This window comes from Hyalella azteca, unplaced genomic scaffold, assembly GCF_000764305.2.
Source record: "Hyalella azteca isolate HAZT.00-mixed unplaced genomic scaffold, Hazt_2.0.2 contig59, whole genome shotgun sequence".
Lineage (NCBI taxonomy): Eukaryota > Metazoa > Arthropoda > Malacostraca > Amphipoda > Hyalellidae > Hyalella > Hyalella azteca.
The window spans coordinates 43,638-64,467 of record NW_025930421.1 but is presented as its reverse complement, the minus strand read 5'-3'; the positions used below and the strand labels follow the sequence as shown (position 1 = coordinate 64,467).

The following is a 20,830-nucleotide window of genomic DNA, read 5'->3' as shown; positions in this document are numbered from 1 at the left end:
ATGCTTTGGTTGCGCTGCTGCAGTCTGGGCGACTTGGACGATGTTGTGATTTACAAATTTTACATACTCTTCATTCTCACTCGTTGAGGAACTGAGGGTAGATATAGCCTATAGGAAGATTAGGCATGAACAAGTTCAGGGAGGCAAGGATGAAAGCAGAATTTAGATAAAATGTGTATTCGTTTAGAATGAATGTTTGGCAAATGATTTTTAAACATAAGGTTTAGTTAAGAGAAGTGTCGGCCCGACATTGAAGAAATAGGCCCATCGCCTGTTGCCGTTGGAGTGTTGCTGATTCTTGAACTTTTCGTGACTTTATTCACGAGCGATCCGGCCTTAGGAACCCGATCTTTCCATGGCAACTTTATGGTTAACTTGATAATACGCAAGGAGGCAAGTGTGACATGACCATGTCAACGAAATGAGGGAATACCATTATTGTTATACCACAGGCAGCCACTCAATTGTCATTGACGATGACAGACGAAGTGATAAATGGCTAAAGACGGGTAAACAGTGTGCAATTGCACAGGCAGCACAGCATTGGGTCAATAGGCTAGGTGATGGGATTAGGACCTATCATGATAGGATTTGAAAAGAGAATTCGTGTGTTCATGTTAGTTGAAGGAAATGGAACTAGGAGGATAGGGTATTAGAGATCATCGATCATGGACTATTTCATGAATGACATTGAGAAGAGCCTGGACTGGAGCAAGGGTGATCAATAATTTAATGGGCTGATCGGATGGATATTAGAATATGATATGGATATTTCAAAGATGAAAGAATTATAATGGCTTTGACAGCAGTAGTGCAGAGTGGTGACTGGTGAGACTGTTGACTGACAGGCAGTGACAGCTGCCATCATTATGGACAGCCATGACTGACTGACTGTGACTGACTCTGTGAGTGGACAGTATAGTAAATAGTAATAGTGAAGTTACTGGAGTATATTGTAATAGGAATAGTATACTGTGTCACAGTGTCTGTATAGTCCTTGTTAGTTGTTAGTTGTCTTGAAGAAAATCTAGGTTGCAGTTGCAACTGGTCAGGCTGGCATGGAACTGAAGGCTGCAAGTCTAAGATATGAATTTGATTGAATGTTAACCTTCAATTTAACTCAGTTTGAAACTTTTTTCTCAGTGAATATGTATTGCAATTATTTTGTTACCTTTTTTAAACTAATTTCATGACATTAATTTCAGGTTTTCAGCATGAATTGGTCACCTTGAGGCTTGAGGCTTTGAGCTCAGTGTTCTTTCTCAAAAGTTCATATTAGCCATTCAAATAGTTATTTAACTTTGTACAAAATGAGTGATCCAGTTGTTGCATATGCTATTATTGCTACTATTATTAGTATTATTTTAGGAGTAATTTTTTACCTAAAAACAAAATTGAAAGAAGGTATGTATTGGAATTTTGGAAATCATTCTTAATCTAGAATATAATTTATTCAGTTGCTGAGTTGAATGATCATATTAGAAACTGATGAAATGGTTATAGTTTTGAAATTATATTTGTCATAAAAATTCAAAATGCATTTTTACATCATAAATTTATCTATGTTTATAGTTTGAAAAAAACAAAAAAGTATGAAAATTACTACTGTAACCCTGGGCCCTTTTAATCATATTGTTTGTAATTGTTACACAATCGTAATATTAGTAAAGCAGAGTAATTTATTTTAAAAAAGGTCCTGTAGAGCCTGCAGAAACACAGCTGCATGCAGAGACAACTGTAAGAAGAGCTGCTGGGAACAACAGAGGGGCACAGCAGCGCAATACAAGAGCCAGGCTGCAAGCTGTCTGTAAGTCAAGTTTAGTGAAATGTGAAATTTTTATGTTGGTTAAATGAGTACCTAGTGTTTAGTTTACAATGTTTATCTTAAAAATAGAAAAGCTAGGTTGGCTGAGATTCATCATAGCTGATTATATTCAACTGCACTCATTCTGCATTCATATTAACTTTTTTTGGAGGGGGGGGCACAATTGAATATCAACAAATTTTTTATTTTTGCCTATTCTCTCCTCATGATGGATCCCCATCAAATTTATTTTAATTGCTTTACTTTTTATTTACTATCAAAGTGTTGCTCCTCATATTAAAACAATAAAAAAAAATTATATGCTAAAATTTCATGTACTTCCTTCAGTGTCTCTCCTCATGTTAGCTCCATCAAATATTTTAATCACACTAATTCTTGTTTTCCATCTCAGTGGCAGAGCGCAGGGGAGAAGTAGAGGTTGAGGAGCCACCAACCCCCCCACCTCACATGGCCGCGGCTGCAGCGGCAATGCCAGTGCAGCACCACAGCAGCGATGAGGAGGAGGGTGATGACGACGAGGCCGGCACAGTAATGGCCCACAAAGGTGGCAAGATTGGCAAGAAAAAGGCTGCAAAACTTCAGCTAAAAGCTGAGAAAAAGGCCCAGCGTGAAGCTGAAGAAAGGGAAAGAGAGGAACAAAGAATCAAAGATGCACAACGAGAAGAAGAAGAGAAGCTGAAGAAAGAGGAAGAAGTACATTGATGATTTACTTCTAACTTTAGTTCATGTTTTCCATAGTAATTGTCTTCAACATTTTGAAGTTGTAATTTTTATTTTTACAATGATTTTAGAATTGGTAACTTTTGGTACTGCATGATATTTTATAGCTTATTCCTATCCTTGCAATGAATATTAAAATGATTGCTGTAACTGGAAATTTATTGATTTTGGATGTATATAAACATGCACTCATGTGAAATTTTTATTTTCTAGGCAGCTGAAGAGGCCAAAAGACTTGAAGAAGAGAAGAGAAGGCAAGAAGAGCGAGAACGCAAAGAACAAGAAGAATATGAGAAAATGAAGGCTGCTTTCACCATTGAAGAGTCTGGTTTTGATCAGAATGTTGATGACAAAAACGAGGAAGACTTGTTGCATGAATTCGTGACATTCATAAAGGCAAGTTTTCTCTAGGTTGTATAAAAAATTTCATTCTAATGTTATTTATCTTCAGTGATAAACAATTGGATATTCGCGTTGGAATGGTTCAAATGAGAAATTGAAGAGAAATCAATGCTCTTTCCAACTAAGTTCAAAATCTGTTCACATGATTCTAATGTATTATTGCTCTTTGGAGCCATGTCATCATAATCTGATATTGTTAAGACTAAATATAGTGAAAGTCAATATCTGACTAATCCATTTGTTACCTCAAATAATTGGAGCTGTTTCGCAGCAAGAAAAAGTTGTGGTGCTGGAGGAATTGGCGGCCAGATTTCGTCTCAAGACTCAGGCTGTCATCAACCGCGTTCAAGATTTACAGTCTCAAGGCACTTTAACAGGTCAGTATTTTATGGTAAAATAGAATCCCGTTATCTATGTTTGGATAAGTAAGATTTAAATATTAACATCTTGAGTCAAAAAGATTGGTTCACTGGATACAAGAAGATAATGTCTTAGGTATGAAAGTTTACAGGAGCTCAACCTAGGTAAAAATATCTGTTCCTTCAGTAACAGTGCAATTGAGAACAGCCTACTTCCTGGAACCTTCTACACAAAAAAAATCTTTTCATATTCTTTTCTTACATGGAAATACTCGATGTTCCTCTACTGCTGACCAGGCGTCCTAGACGAGCGAGGAAAATTCATCTACATCAGCATGGATGAACTGGAGGGCATCGCTAAGTTCATCAGGCAGCGCGGGCGCGTCACCCTAAGCGAGTTGGCAGAGGCTTCAGGAACCCTCATCAGCTTGTCACCTGACCAACCTGTCGTCGCTGCTAGTTAAAATTTTGAAGGCTTGTCTTTAGAAAAAATATCGGAATTGGAAGTAAGATCGTGGGTGCAGAGAGTACATACAACGTGCTTACTAAAGGTGCTGGAGAGGTAAAGATAGTGGGCGAAACGTGTCCTTTGAAATATTGAAGTATTTTCTCGATTAAACGTATCTAAATGAGCAAAAAGATCGTGGATGAAAAGACTAAAGATTCTGGATGCAACATAATATAAAATACTGTATTCCGTGACAATAATGTCGAGAACGTTGCCAAGATTTTTTTCGGAGTTCAAGTTGTAATGTACCATTTTTTGAAAAATGATGACAACTGGCAACTGCCCCTTTAGGCGTTCTTTTAAGTTTGCAATTTATAGTTTTTTTTTTGCAATTGTTGGCACTCGTTGATGGCATATTTTGGATCTCATGTTCTCGATTCAACTTGAAATACCATCTAATGCACTCACCAACCATGCCAGGAGATGATACTATTTCATCAGAAAATTACTTTAATTAAAGTCTCAGATTAACGCATCGGCTGGCCTTCTCTGCTTATTTAAACGTATGAATAACAGTTGTTTTGTGGCCAAACTCTCATGTAATAACCAAGTCATTAATGCTGTTTATTTTTTCTGTAGTAGGACGCCAAATGGTTTATTTTGTATAAAATACTTGAGATGTTTATTTCAAATTACTTATTGCGTTATTAGATGCACCAACAAAGCACGGCGCGAAGAGAAGGAAACATTCAACCGTTGCAAATCGTTTGTTATTTATATGGGGTAGATAACTGTTAACCAGAATATAAACGGAAATAATGTTAAATTTTATTGTCCTTCAACTGCATATCATAACTCATCATTTTGACATGTAGGGTTTGAAATGGTAGTTCGACATAAGTACATTGTTTGAATACTTATCTGTAATTTTAAAACTAGACATTATTTTGAATTAGACGTATTGGCTTGACTCCATATAGATCATACACAAGGCAATAGCAGTTGCCAGAAAGTGAGAGTAACGAGTAGGTAAGCGAGTGTCGGTAATGACCGTTAACGATGGGCAGCTGTTGTACGTGTGTTCCCTCAGTGTGGTGGTGACGGGCTTACCGGTATGAGGGTGACAACCCTACTGCTGCTCTGCTGTCTCGTGGTAGGTGTGATAATAAAGTATTATCGGCAATGAAGAAAAGATCATGTTTGGTCTGATCCCTCAATAAGATTATGCTTTGACCATCCAAACGCAATTAAAAAAAATTTTCGTGAATTTCTTTACGTGCGCAGAGCGACAAGATAACGATAAAAAATTTATATAGTTCAACCATGGTTCTCTGCAGTCTCACGGTCAGTTTACCCAGTCAAATTTGCTACAACTTTTTTAGCAAATTCGAGTAGGCGACTTGAAGCGAGAAAATGTGCTGGCGCGACGATGAGTTGCAACGTAATTTTTCTAGTGTATAGCCATAATACTGCAGGAAAAAAATAAAAATTAAATAGAATTGCAATAGACAAACATGAACTCATTCACCTATTGAAATTCGATCGTATTGTTGATTTGTATCATCCAAATTCACAATGATGGTCAATATAATTTAAATTGGAAAATTAAATAAATTTAAAGTTGAACCGAGCATTGTTTTAGGAATGGGGAAATGACTGAGAAGGTCGAAAGTTATACGATGTATATTCCACATACGTCGTCCAGTGTCCACAAACTAGCCATAATTATTTGAAACCTTCGCTCGTTTCCTCGTGAATCCTGTGAGTTCTTTCACATCTACGGTAAACTTTACGTACGTGTACCATGTAACAGTTACATGGTGCTCAGATAGCTAAATAAGTCACCGCGTAAAGAAAAACATAGAAGGTAGAATCGATATAAAAATTTCATACCTCAGTAAACAATAGACACTTAAAAGAGACCAAGCTGAAACCGAGGAATCATTGACCCGGGTTTCGGTACTCGTCAAGACGCCTAAGTTTTACAAAATCTTTATACTGAATCGTATTCAAATACGACCAAACTTATAAAAGTGCTTCTTGATTCCCCAGAAAGCCCAATTACTAGATCCGTTATAAAAAATCTCTCCATTACCCTAGTACTGTGATTTTTCGTCTTCTTTTTCGAAATTATTATCACGTTCCTGTCAAAATTCGTATATTTTGCAGGCAGTGGCGCTGGCCTATAACTCCAGCATCAGGCGTCGCGTGGTCGTGCGTAAAAGAAGAATAGCGAGACATTCTCTGCCAACAGCCGTGGCCGCTCATGTCAGTTCATCGTCACCCATGGATTTGATAAAGTTACCGAATCTAAATAACAAGGGTCTATCAAACCCCGGAAGTCATAGGCTATGGCCTGATAGACGAAGAGCGAGTCCCCAAAGTCAGGTTTTGATTCCTGAAAGTCTGATGTCAACATCTAAGAGTCGAACTCTGATGCCAGCGAATCGAACAGTGATGCCCAAAAGTCGAATGGTGATACCTGAGAGTCGAACAGTGATGCCCAGTAGTCGAATGGTAATACCCGAGAGTCGAACAGTGATGCCCAAAAATCTAATGGTGATATCCGAAAGAAATCGAATGTTGATACCCGAGAGTCGATTGTTGATGCCCGAAAACGTGACGATTGGAATTCCGCTCCCCCAAGACAATGGAAGGCGCGATGGCAGTGAAACAACAAATCCAGAAACGGTGAGCTTTGAATGGCTTCATTTATTCAGAATAATGTTCAACATACAAAAAATACCTTCTAGAGTAACAAGAGACGAAAATTAATTAATTAATACAAATTAATACTAAAAATGTAATACTTTTATTTCCATTTCAAGTCGAAACCATATGTTAAGCGTGAAAACTTTATAGTCATATAAGAACAACAAGCAAATTTGAGATTCAGTATGTTTTGGCATGTGAGAAATAAATTCCATACAGATGAAATGTTTTTTAAATTTTCCTGCCGGTAACACATATACGCACGATTTTTCATTCTTAATGATAAAAGACAGAAACTTACTCTCATTTCGCAGTCTCAAATTATCACAATTTCACATGTTTTAGATGTTTTAGATAAATCATTTCACGCTATTTAGCTACAAGATTGAGCTTTTCTCGACCGTAACCAATCACTACTCTCTATGCACCATAGCCATAGCTCAAATTTCTTTCTTCACAAGATTATTCCTAAATTGTTATTATTAAAGCTATTATTAAATTGTTAAAATATATTGTTATGGGACGTTAAATTGAATACGGATCGTTATAGAAAATATTGCTATGTCTTAACTTTGCCCTCATTTCGTCCTGGCAGGATTCCGAGGCGTACAACTTCGCGTTCGAGGTGGGCGAGGGAGCGCGCTACAGACAGGAGGAGCGACGCTCGGGGGAGACGGTAGACGGGCAATATAACGTACTGCTGCCCGACAACCGTATTATGACCGTCCTGTATTCCGTCAATAAGACCACGGGCTTCCGACCTAAAATAACTTTCCGGAATATCGACGGCGGAAACATCGTTATTGATGAAAAGAAACCCAAGGCTATGAGAAATATCAATGGTGTAACAGTGCTGGACGAAAATGTCCAAAAATCAAGAACGGCAACTACTAAGCTTCCGAAAACAAACGTTCGCAATTCAAAAGTTGAAGTACGCAGTCAAAAACAGCGACGTGCCAATAAAGTTGCATTGCCTTTTGATGAGGATAATCAAAAAAGTTTCGCAGAATTGGCACCCGAAATTAGTAAAAGGGATAAGTTAATGGTACCAAAAAGCACATCACTGTCAGACAACATCGTCGGAACAGTTGATATTCTTGCAAACGTAACTCCAGAGCCAGAAGCTTCAACTTTATCCCCGTCTGTATTGGCACGTGAATTACGAAGACATGCACAGCGAAAGAATCGTACTACGCAAAGTATTTCCGACAAAGACCCGAGAAATACAACTCCTTCAGAACTACAAGCAGATCGAAATTTGTTGGACAAAGTCATCAACTCTTGGCAAGTTATTAAGAACGAGGAAGTAGATGAAGAAATTTTCGCTTTCACTACGGACAAATTACCTCACACAAAAAGTGAAGTTTCACAGCAGGGATCTGAGAAAGAGGAGTCATCACTTAAAAGAAATCTAAACTCTCGACAGCCACAACCAGAATTACAGGGGCAGTTACAGCAAAGGAATCGTCTAACAATCAGACAATCTGTCGCAAGGGCGCGAGCTGAAAATCATGCAGGCACAGCGGTCTCTCTAACAACTTTCAAACATGATGGGTCACCTAATGATTCTCGCAAAGAAATCCAATTATCAGAACCTGTTACCATTGGCAAACTGTTCCGGGAACAATTTAAACGTTCATTAAATTTATCACGAAATGATTCCGAACTGGTTCCAGAGGATGTTGTGAACATCTCAAATCATGAGAGTGCAAATCATGAAGAAACTCAAAGCGAAATCCTCGAACTGAACACAAAGGACGAAAAATTTATAGAGAACCTAGCCGAAAATCCTATTCAGGGTTTTAAAAAGACAACACAGAGACCCGCCTCGTGGCCAGGTTTGGCTGGTTCTGTCATAGCTTACAAATTTGACGAAAATAGCCAACAGAAAAATGAGAGAGATCATGATCTTTTGACTGGCACTCCGTTCGAGAGGCTACAAGAATTGATAGCACCAAACGAAAAGGTTCAAATTAGTGAAGATGATGAGGCAGCAGCGGAAGCAACTAATGGATCTTCGATCGGTGGCAGCGCTTCATCTAATTCGGTTTCGATCGAATCAGAACAAGACACCAACATACAATTGGACACTGAAGCTCACTTTACTGGTAGCCGACAAACAGACATGGAACTTTTCACCACGGAAACTATTGAATTAGAGAAATTCAAAGATTTCCCTCATCCGGAAAGTTTGTCAGTAGCCCTGGTAGCGCCTCACTTTGAAACGGCAAAAGTCCAGAAAAACAATCCCGCGAACTCCCTTGGAATTATAGCCATTGGAAATATCAAAAGAGAGGGGAACTCGGAAACAAGGTTCAGCAACGATTGGTCACCGTTTTTCAGGGCGTTTTCTACACCTGCACCACAAGGGAAATTCCAATGAATTAAATATCCATAATTTAATATCCAATAACTATAACTAAGATGCATCACTTGTAGCAAAGATAATTAAATCACAGGAGAATTTCCAATGAATTTTGGTGTAAAGTCTCAATTTTCTTGCCAGCATATTAGCTTAATGTTTTAGATATACGGTAGCGAGCAGGCGCACCGCATATTTTTCTAATGAATTCCAGTAACGCGTCGATGACGATAACCGTCCTACCTGCCAATATGCAAACAACACATGCTTCTCTCATCGTTTGTGTTGTTCAAACCAATTGATGGTGTGGATCAGAGTGTCGACTTCAACATCCACTTTTCTCAGAGGATGGCAGTCAGGATACACGTGCACTCTGAGCAAAAAAAAAAAAAAACATTTTAAAATTTATTCTGTAATTTATCAGTAAAATTTACAAATAGAATTGTCACTAAAATTAATAACTTGCAACTGTCGCTCATGTTTATATTGATGCATTTGATTAAAAATTTTGAAGTAACTAGATAAACTGTCATACTATTTTATTTTGTAATTGATATTTGAATTGAATTTATTTTATCTATATATTTGGAAGCAAAAAAAATATCACAGCATTACGTGTGATAAATAAATTTATGCAGATTTATATACAACTAAATTACGTACCTTGTGAGAATAACATTATTATTATTATCAAATATCCAATGATTTAACATACAAGTTTACTGATAAAATGTATGCATTTAATGGCGATTAAAAAAATATTAATTCTAGTAGGGCACCACTTGAAAAATAGAATTAAAAATGCTGGTAAAGATGGGTATAGAAATAAAAAATAATCTTTCATTGCTACCACACGTACCTGGAAAAGCAATGTTAACCATAAAATATCAATATCTAATAATTATAAAAAAAATAAGAAATTATATCAAGGCACCAGAGTTAAAAATTCCATTAAATATTAGTACAGAATGTGAACAAAAATCTTTCATTGCTACAACAGCCACCTGTAGCAGCAATGCTAACAATAAAACATAACGTATAATAATTATCAAAAACATTTTATTAAGGCATCAGAGTTAAAAAAGTCCACTAATTAGTAAAGAATGTGAAATAGAATCTTTTATTTGTTACCCATAAAAATAAACATGTAATAATTAACAAAAAATAAGAAGTTCTATCAAGGCACCAGAGTTAAAAATTCCACGAAATATTAGTACATAATGTAAAAAATGTAACTCAGTACTCACTGCAGTGAGTGACAGAGAGCGCATTTTCTCGTCGACGAAAATTTGAGGTCACGGACGGACGGACAGACAGACAGGCGGACAGGGCGAGCACAATAGTGCATTTTTTCCATAAATGAGAAAATGCGCTAAAAATATAACTCAGTACTCTTACTCACCAGTCAGGGATATCCGACTCACCAGTCAGGGATATCCGACTCACCAGTCAGGGATATCCAACTCACCAGTCAGGGATATCCGACTCACCAGTCAGGGATATCCGACTCACCAGTCAGGGATATCCAACTCACCAGTCAGGGATATCCGATTCACCAGTCAGGGATATCCGACTTACCAGTCAGGGATATCCGACTCACCAGTCACGGATATCCGACTCACCAGTCACGGATATCCGACTCACCAGTCAGGGATATCCGTAATGCTGGCCATGGTTGCCACGTCCGTAACCGGATTTCGTGTGCTCACGGCGCAATAAAAATCCTGAAAAATTCACCATGGAGATCAAGTTTTAGTTACAAACTTCCAAATTTACATAAATTAAGTAAATTTGATTCATGTACGCGATAAGCAAATATAAACATTAAATTATTACATTATAGTTTAGAGAACACACTTATTGAGCAGAGTTGATGCACGAAATATAATTTTTGACCAAATTTGGAGAAAGTTAAAACTAAATTGCCCTTAGAATATAATTATTTCTATTCTACACAGATAAAGAAACAAAACAATTCAACACGAATAATTCACAAATACAATAAAATTGGCGCGAGTACATTTTTATAAAATAAAACATAAATGACATAAAATTCATGCAGATTTCTAGGTTATATTCTGTGTGTAAATGTAATCTATTAATTTTTCAATCAAATAATTTTCTAGTACTTTTTTATTATAATTAAAACAAGAGAGGACTCACGGGATACTGGCCAGCAAGAGACGTCACCAGGAAGCCGCCATGCGACCCGCCACAGAGAAACACGTTGCGCTCGTCCAGCACTGAGTTGTATCTACGCAAATACGGTTAGGAATTAAATACGGCCAATAGATAAAAACGGTCATGAAATAAATATGGCCAATAATTAAATATGGTCAATAATTAAATAGGTCAATAATTAAATAGGTCAATAATTAAATAGGTCAATAATTAAATAGGTCAATAATTAAATAGGTCAATAATTAAATATGTCAATAATAAAATACGGTCAATAATTAAATATGGTCAATAATTAAATAGGTCAATAACTAAATACGGTCAATAATTAAATACGGTCAATAATTAAATATGGTCAATAATTGAATAAGGTCAATAATTAAATACGGTCAATAACTAAATACGGTCAATAATTAAATATGGTCAATAATTGAATGAGGTCAATAATTAAATACGGTCAATAATTAAATATGGTCAATAATTGAATAAGGTCAATAATTAAATACGGTCAATAATACAATACGGTCAATAATTAAATATGGTCAATAATTGAATGAGGTTAATAATTTATTACGGTCAAAAATTAAATACTGTCAAGAATTAAATACTGGCAATAATTAAATATGGTCAATAATTAAATACGGTCAATAATTAAATACGGTCAATAATTAAATACGGTCAAGAATTGAATACTGTCAAGAATTAAATACGGTCAATAATTAAATAGGGTCAATGATTAAATATGGTCAATACTTAAATAAGGTCAATACTTATAATATGGTCAATACTTAAATAGGGTCAATAATTAAATATGGTCAATAATTAAATACGGTAAATAATTTATTACGGTCAATAATTAAATACAGTCAAGAATTAAATACGGTCAATACTTAAATAGGGTCAATAATTAAATATGGTCAATAATTAAATACGGTGCAGAATTAAATACGGTTAATAATTAAATACGGTCAAGAATTAAATACGGTCAAGAATTGAATACGGTCAAGAATTAAATATGGTCAATAATTAAATACAGTGAAATGCGGCGAAAATTAATTAAAAATCACATTAGTGAAAGCAAACGAGCTAAAGAGCACATCCTTAGTTGTATCTACGGAAATACGGTGAAGAAGTATGAACAATCCCAGTAGTGAAAGCGAACAAAGTAGAGAGTACCTTAGTTATATCTACAGAGATACGTGCTTATCACTTCGGTAAAAATACAAATAAAAATCTAATTGGTGAATACGAATAAGTGACAAGCAGAATAGTCTTAAAAGAGCGACATGTAGATAGAAATTTCGTCTTCGGGGAAAGGAGAAGTAAAACTGCAATAGCGTGTGTAATGAAGACAGATCAAGTCATAATGCTTCAAATCCAAACTAACAATCAAGCTATTTAGCTCACCGGCCAGACTAATTGTTCCCTGAACACCTAAAACGACATCTTTAAAGCCATGAATTAATCCGGACAGATTTTCGTCTGTACCATTAACATACGGTCATCTTAGATTATATTCCCATAATTTTTTTTATTCAAATAAAAAGAAATTTTATTTATGTTTTATTTTACAAATTCCATTTACGAACCTCTTAATTATACGAACCATTTACGAACCTCTTTAAAAATTATTTAAAAATTCCATTTACGAACCTCTTAAGACACTCGAGCACAGCAGCATGGCAGTCGCCAGTATCCAGGCTACCCACATAGCCAGGCAGACTATGGATGCCCGCAGCTCCGACACCCAACGAGCCGCGGTAGTTGGGCATCACCACCGAGTACCCAGCGCCCACCAGCGCCCCCACCAACATATAGAAGCTGTTGGTGTAGGCTGAGTGCGGCCCACCGTGCAGCAGACTCACCAGCGGCCGCTTGGCTCCTGAATTACATTGTGGCAATGTCATTTATGTCGCCAACAGCGGCCATTTTTGTCAAGAGTCAATACGTGGTATCTAACTTTCAAGTAGTAGTAGTAGTAGTAGTAGCAGTAGTATAATGGCTCACTAGCGCTTCAGCTATCAAGCTATTTCGCACTGTAGGTCAAAAAAAACGTCGCCAGCAAGGCGGAAGGTCTCAACTATTCAAAGTCTCAAATTAATCATCACCCACAAGGGGCGGAAGGTCTCAATTGTCCAGCCCGCTGAAGCTGGCTCGAAAGAAGCAGCGTTAGCATCTCAAAGAGACGAAGTGACAAGGAGGGACAGGTGAAAAGCAACAGAAACAAAGACACTCGAACAAGAGGCCGCTTACACGGGACGTCGGCCGCCCGCACGAGAGAGACAGAGAAGGGAAATGTAAATGATCCTACCTACATAATAAGTTAATGCAAGTAATCCTACATACATAATAACTTAACCCCACAACTGAGACCTGCAGTCAGACACCGCGAGCTCAGCGGTGGGGCGCTCAGGAACAATCCCCCTAGGAGCGCGAAATCCCATAGGACTTCTGACGAGCACAGACACGCGTCAGAAGTCCCCCCTGAGGGGGTCTAACTTTCAAGAGCATGCTAAATTTTCAAGAGCCTGTTTAACTTTCAATAGCCTGTTTAACTTTCAAGAGCCTGTTTAACTTTCAATAGCCTGTTTAACTTTCAATAGCCTGTTTAACTTTCAATAGCCTGTTTAACTTTCAAGAGCCTGTTTAACTTTCAAAAGCCTGTTAAACTTCCAAGTGCCTGTTTAATTTCAAAGTGCCTGTTTAATTTTCAAGAGCCTGTTTAACTTTCAAGATCTTGTTTAACTTTCAAGAGCCTGTTTAACTTTCAAGAGCCTGTTTAACTTTCAAGAGCCTGTTTAACTTTCAAGAGCCTGTTTAACTTTCAAGAGCCTGTTTAACTTTCAAGAGCCTGTTCAACTTTCAAGAGTCTGTTTAACTTTCAAGAGCCTGTTTTTCTTTTTTGTAAACTTTCTTGCTACATTTCAAGTTTTCTACAAATACAGATTGGAAACCTCTCAGTGTATGGAAAATTTTCAACATTAAGAAGCACGAATTTCAAACTTTGATAGAAATTTTAATAAAGTCATTACTCCTTCATTAGCCAAACAGAACAGGAAATATATAACGTATATTCAGAAATATGAATTAGATTCTGTCCGAAAAGCGACTCGCTTTTGCCGTTATCTGGGTCATCCTGATCTATTTTGTCCAGTCAAACGTGCGTATTAATGCTACGTCTAGTGTCACTATAATTGGGCTCACCACATGTATTAAATTATTTTTAAATAATAATTTAGTAAATATATGAAATATTTCAAAATACTTGACAATCAGAACCACTCGCAAGAAATTGCGCAATCTATATTTACCTTTATTTTAAAGATGAACTCACCGGCAGTGGGCTGAGTGGGCCCACAATACAAGACTGGGACCGGGACAGAGTTGTACGCTGGGTCAGGATGGCTGGGTGGGTCAGCCAACAGCCATGTGTCCAGCCAGTCCTCAGCCACCTCAGCCAGGCGGCAGCCATCGACAAGCGGAATACATATCTAGAATAAAAATTGCCAGTAATAATTATAAAATAACTATTCCAATACTATGGATAGAAATGAGAATGATAAACATAAGGATACCTACTAAGGCTAATAAGGATCCTTATGATACTAATAATGCTAAAGATATGAAGGATAACAAAGATATAGGTACGTAAATGATGCCAAAGATATCAAGGATACTAAGAATACTACTTCGGGTACTAAGGATAAGGATCCACACAAGGATACCTACACAGGATACTAAGAATAATAAAGATACGTATGATACTAAGGATAATAAGGAATCCTTATTATCCTTAGTATCATACGTGTATCATCCTTTTATGTACCTATCATCCTTATTAAGGATAATGATACACAAAAGAAGACGAAGGATACCTGCAGCGCGGCGACGTGTAGTAGGTATTCTTGGTATTCTTTTGTGTATCCTTATTATTTAGTATCCTTTGAAGTATCCTAGTATTCTTAGTAAATAATACTGCGGATACCTGTAGCCCGGTGACATGTACCGTCCCTTGTCTTGTCCTTGTACTGTCCCTTATTACCCCGCCCGTCCCTCATTACCCCGCCTCAGGGGGGACTTCTGACGGGTGTCTGTGCTCGTCAGAAGTCCTATGGGATTTAGCGCTCCTAGGGGTTTGTTCCTGAGCGCCCCACCGCTGAGCTCGCGGTGTCTGACTGCAGGTCTCAGTTGTGGGGTTAAGTTATTATGTAGGCAGGGTTCCTTACATTTTCGGTAGCAGGTGCAGGGAGGCAGAGACGGTGAGGGTAGAGTGGCCCAAGAGAACCCGTCCATCCGCGACGTCCAGCGCCGTCACGCTGCCCGTCAAGGGAGCCTTCAACGCCTCCACGAGCTTACTCTCTGTGAAGTAAATTATTTTAATAACCTAATTCTTTAATTATTTCATATCATAAACAAATGGTGCTATTAACTACATTAAAATAGATGGTACGGCTCCCTTGCTAACCTTTTATCCCTAAAATTGATTGTTGTTAATCGTATTCATTTTAAAAAGGCAAGACTCATCGTTGTCAAGAAAAGTCTGCTGGAAATTTAATATCCTTGATGCCAACAGATTATTTAAAAGGTTAAAAAACATAAATCAACATAACAAACTCAACAAACAATTCACTCACCGAAATAATCATGTATTCACTATTGACGTCACTCACTGATGTCTACAACGTCAACATAACAAACTCAACAAACAATTCAGTCACCTAAATAATCATGTATTCACTATAGGCTTCACTCACTGATGTCTACAACGTCAACATAACAAGCTCAACAAACAATTCACTCACCGAAATAATCATGTATTCACTATTGACGTCACTCACTGATGTCTATGTCAACATAACAAACTCAACAAACAATTCACTCACCGAAATAATCATGTATTCACTATTGACTTCACTCACTGATGTCTACGTCAACATAACAAACTCAACAAACAATTCACTCACCGAAATAATCATGTATTCACTATAGACGTCACTCACTGATGTCTACAACGTCTACATAACAAACAACAAACAATTCACTCACCGAAGTAATCATGTATTCACTATTGACTTCACTCACTGATGTCTACAACGTAAGTTTGCGTCGCAAAGCGCGCGGTGGTGGAGAACACGAGCTGATGTGGCGCAAGGAAGCAGCGCTCGGGGACGACAGACGCGCCCGTCAACCCGGCGAACAAACTCCCGTCCTGCAGCACCTGCTCCTCTTGGTGGTAGTCAATAACCACTGCAGGAGGTACCTGGTAACGGTAGCAGGTTCAATTATGGTATTTCTCGACTCGTTGGTAATCAATGACCACTGCAGGAGGTACCTGGTAACGGTAGCAGGTTCAATTATGGCGTTTCTGGTGCTAGAAGCAATACATTATACATGTTAGGAGCAATACATATCGCACTGCCTGCATAGCAAACAGGAAAGCTTTATTATTTTCAAGCCTGAAGGTTCCACCCATGCTAGAACTGGGCTTGAATTTCCACATGATAAGGTTACATCTAAGATATATATTAACATGATACATTACACCTAGTTGAGGTATTATTTCCATGAACAGTTTCTAGTAGAGGTATAATTTCGACGCACTATATCCAGTAGAGGCTGAGGCCCCCAAGGTCTCGAGACAAGTTGGGCCTCCCTGACGTGCGGGCCTCCCACGGGGCCTCTGAGGTACACGAGGGCCTCTCCTGTGGGGTCCAGGCGAGGGGACCCGACCCACTCCCCTCGAGGGGTCAACTCCGCTGCAGCAAACAAATATTGTACCGGTATTTGTTATCTTTTCAATAATATTTTTAAAGTTATTTTTTCAATATTATTTTTTATGTTACATTCTCAATTATATTGTATATGTTATCTTTTCAATAATATTTTATAGGTTATATTTTCAATTATATTGTATAAAATAATAATTTCTGTAATAGTCATGGTATGTAATGGAAATTTAATTAAATAATTATTTGAAATATTTTGTAATACATGACAATCAGAACCACTCGCAAGAAATTATGCAATTTATATTTATTTTCATTTTAAATAATGTAAATTCAACGACGATAACACATACAATGAACAATATACGTAATAGATGCTTATGTGAAAATTTTGAAAGCATTCCACTATTTTTACTGGCACATCTGACCATAAATTTCAAAAATTATTCACAAAATGCCTACAGTCAAAGATGTTTGAGTAAGCAGTACAAACCTAAAAAAAATTCTTGCAGTATTAAAATTGATATAGAATAAAATTATGACATGCCATGAACTAAAATTATAACGACACGTGACATGAAACTATTATGGAGTGTAATTGATATAAAATAGAAAAAGGTCATACGAATTCAATAGTCATACGTCAAATAAGGCTTACTGAATTTTTTTTCAGTGAGCGACACGTGGAGCAAAACAGCCTCCCTGATGGGACAATAAATCAGACCAAGTCGGGGACTTGCGTCCACGTAGGCCACGGCCACCAGCTCCTGGGGCCCCGTCCACTGCAGCTGGCCTATGCCCGCACACCATTCAGGTGGTGTCATCATCACACGATCACTGTCCTTAGTCCCGTCACCATCCACGGGCACCACCACCACCACGCTCTGGGAAAACAAAAGTAGCTGCTTTCGCCATCCACCATCACCACCATCACGCTCTGGGAAAACAAAAGTAGCTGCTTTCGCCATCCACCATCACCATCACCACACTCTGGGGATATAAGATTAACTGCAGTCACTATTCACTACCACCTACCACCACCACGCTCTGGGAAAAAATGATTAACTGCAGTCACCATTCACTACCACAACCACCACCAAGCTCTGATAAAACAAAAGTACCTGCTTTCACCATCCACCATCACCACCATCACGCTCTGGGAAAACAAAAGTAGCGGCACTCAACATCCACCATCACAACCACCACGCTCTGAACAAACAGGATTAACTGCAGCACTCTAATTTGTACAATATAGCGTGATGGTTCTTGATTTAAATAAAGCTATAGGTTAATGTTTACACTAAATGCTCATTTGAAATAAAATTCAAATTAGGTTATAGAATACTGTTGAAACTAAATGCTTTGTAATAAATACGAGACGGAGCGAGATTTACAACAGTTTGTTTGACAAAATAAGTTCAGTCTTTACCACTTGTATTGCTGCATATTGCAATCATACTTTCTCTAAAATTTCATTTGATGAAATACCTAAAGAATATTTTCTAGATTTAAAAAAATATTCGACGGAAATTTCTGAGTAAGTAATAACCTTGTGCTTGCCTGTGAGCTGCTCGCCCCAGTCAGGGAGAGAGAGGAACTGGTCACCGCGCCCTCTGCACGTAAATTTCGGCGGTAAATACGCACAATAACGTGTTACTAGACGACCAATAACGTGTTACTACACGCACAAAAACGTGTTACTACACGCACAATAGTGTGCTGCTATACGCAAACTAACATGTTAAATACGCACAATAGTGTGCTATTATACGCAAAATAATGTGTTAATACACTCACATTAGTCTTTTAATACAAAAACAATAGTATATTATAGCATGCGTAATAGTGTATAACTACACGCGCAATTGTCGGATTGCAGATCGTGTAAGTTGTAGCCGATTTGGCCATGGGCGAGTAACATCGATTTTATTTATTATCTTAATTCTTCACTGACATTAAGCACTATAAGAACCTAAATAAACCTTGCTGAATTTCAGTATTTAATGACGAGTAACAATCGAATTATCGAGTGGTGCAGTTGAGTAACAGTGCTAAAATAAATGTGTACGCATATAACAACATGAACTGCGTAACTACACGAGTACATTTTTAATTTTATATAATCTACAGTAAACAGCAGTAAAAATCATACTCTGCATCGTCGGAAGTATCGAGAAAACTTTTCGGTTTCGGTCGGTATTGCTCGGCGACGAAGGCGAGATGCGACCCATCTGGGGAGAACTTCAGGCACCCAAACTCCCCGTCAGAGTAAACCTGATGATTACCGAGCAGTATAATCAGTAATATCAGTAAGATATTCTTAGAAATAGGTTAGGAATGTAATTATAACCTTGATAGGACATGGCATTAGAATAAAAACTTGTGTGGCACACGAAACGTGTACTAAAATCAGTATTAGAAATAATTGCTCGTTATTCAAGACCTACAATCATTGATCCAAAACACTGGAACTCAAACCACCAAACGATGACTCAAATTCGTAGTTCCAGCGCCAATCTTGCTAGAACAGCGCTACTGGAAACGCATTCCTTGGGCGTTAAAGTACTTTGAAGAACACGCCATAAAAATATATTGTAGTATCAATGACGGTCTCGGAAACGTTTACTAACTTTGCCGTGTAGTTTAGTACTGCTGAGGTCAATAGTACATGGAGGCAGGTCAGGACGCTGTACAAGCATGTACTTCACTGGCTTCTGCTCAGCGCTGAAGCTGGCGTCGCTCTGTACCAGCCAAGCTCTGCTGTATCCATGACGCGCTATGAGCTGCCTGTGAACAAAATATAACTCAGTACTCACTGCAGTGAGTCACTGTGAGTGACAGAGAGCGTCGTTTCCGTCTCGTCGACGAAAACGTGAAGTCATGGACGGACAGACTGACAGACAGACAGACGGACAGACAGGCAGATACAGACAGACAGACAGACAGACAGAGAAACGGACAGACGGACAGATAGACAGACAGACGGACAGAGAGACGGACAGCCAGACGGACAGACAGACAGACGGACATGGCGAGCACAATAGCGCCCTTTTTTCCATAAATGAGAAGTTGCGCTAAAAACACGGAACTGATCACAAAATATTCTGAAATGCAATCAGTACCGCCAAGTCATTTGATTTTTTGCTTCCTAATTAAAATTTAGAATCAATTTATGCTAATCCTGTGAAATCCAAACAAAATATTTTATTGGACCTAAAAATAACGGTTGAGACCTCCTGAGTACTCGTACAAATTGCTGAGTTTTTTATGGGTCTGTGAAAAGTGACATCGAAAGCACCAATTACTTAAGAAATTATAATCATTGCAAACTCGCACACAAAAACACTGCTAAGTGCCGTCATTTGGCACACTTAAAATGCTTCAGTTCGTCCGTAAGTGTTCAGTTCAGTATCGCGTACAACGCCTTATTCTTATCAGGTTTACCTTTCATCATGCATATTGATTTGTTGCTTATTTCCATCGCCTTTGTATATATTTTATGCTGCTGCATACTCAGTAATTTTTTCATTAATCATACCAAGCAAGACCACGCTTTTAATGCGATGTTATTCAATATTAAACAGCGTTAACACTTTAGAACGATATCAACACATAGGTAAGCAATGCATTCACTAAAAATATAACTCAGTACTCACTGCAGTGAGTGACAGAGAGCGCATTTTCTCGTCGACGAAAACTTGAGGTCACGGACGGACAGACGGACAGACAGGCAGGCAGGCAGACAGACGGACATGGCGACCACAATAGTGCATTTTTCCCATAAATGAGAAAATGCGCTAAAAACCTGAATGGCAATGATGAGTTCTAAATTAAAACCAAAATTCGAAATAAACTTGGCAAGATTTACAATTGTATCATAATTTAACGTGAGATCAAATCATAGCAATTGAGAGAATTCGGTAAAATTCTAAGCCAAAGAGAAAATTTATTATTTAATTAATTTATTAATTATTTAAATAATTTATGAAAGAACACAACAATGAACAAGTGTTATTGAAATTTTGATATCGACTTGGGAAGAAAAATATAACACAAGATAGAGAAATGACCAGGGAAAGTTGTTCCTTGCGGTAGATC

At 37.8% G+C, this 20,830-nt stretch overlaps 3 protein-coding genes across 4 annotated transcripts; 2 read left to right on the top strand and 1 right to left on the bottom strand.

Moving 5' to 3' along the window:
- Positions 1-1,205: 1,205 nt before the first annotated feature.
- On the top strand, positions 1,206-4,573 carry LOC108668141 (DDRGK domain-containing protein 1). 2 transcript variants are annotated; one of them, XM_018155296.2, is made up of 6 exons: positions 1,206-1,404; positions 1,703-1,807; positions 2,217-2,518; positions 2,759-2,941; positions 3,219-3,324; positions 3,604-4,573. In XM_018155296.2, the coding sequence occupies exons 1-6, from the start codon at positions 1,311-1,313 to the stop codon at positions 3,768-3,770; spliced, it is 957 nt and encodes a 318-aa protein (XP_018010785.1). In that variant the 5' UTR covers positions 1,206-1,310; the 3' UTR covers positions 3,771-4,573. The 2 variants fall into 2 exon arrangements, with proteins under 2 accessions (XP_018010785.1, XP_018010784.1); XM_018155295.2 differs by having other exon boundaries at positions 1,694-1,807.
- A 227-nt stretch (positions 4,574-4,800) lies between these two features.
- Positions 4,801-9,062, top strand: LOC108668138. Its single transcript, XM_047880328.1, has 3 exons — positions 4,801-4,866; positions 5,924-6,022; positions 7,017-9,062. Exons 1-3 carry the CDS (start codon positions 4,801-4,803, stop codon positions 8,847-8,849), a joined length of 1,998 nt encoding a protein of 665 aa, XP_047736284.1. The 3' UTR covers positions 8,850-9,062.
- On the bottom strand, positions 6,436-20,190 carry LOC108668136 (acylamino-acid-releasing enzyme-like). The gene is made up of 14 exons (XM_047880296.1): positions 20,177-20,190; positions 19,363-19,519; positions 18,885-19,006; positions 18,282-18,345; positions 17,391-17,616; positions 16,608-16,762; positions 16,089-16,266; positions 15,233-15,365; positions 14,722-14,731; positions 14,341-14,497; positions 12,660-12,888; positions 10,992-11,082; positions 10,473-10,552; positions 6,436-9,210 (listed from the first exon to the last, which is right to left on the bottom strand). Exons 1-14 carry the CDS (start codon positions 20,188-20,190, stop codon positions 9,102-9,104), a joined length of 1,725 nt encoding a protein of 574 aa, XP_047736252.1. The 3' UTR covers positions 6,436-9,101.
- Between the last annotated feature and the right edge of the window lie 640 nt (positions 20,191-20,830).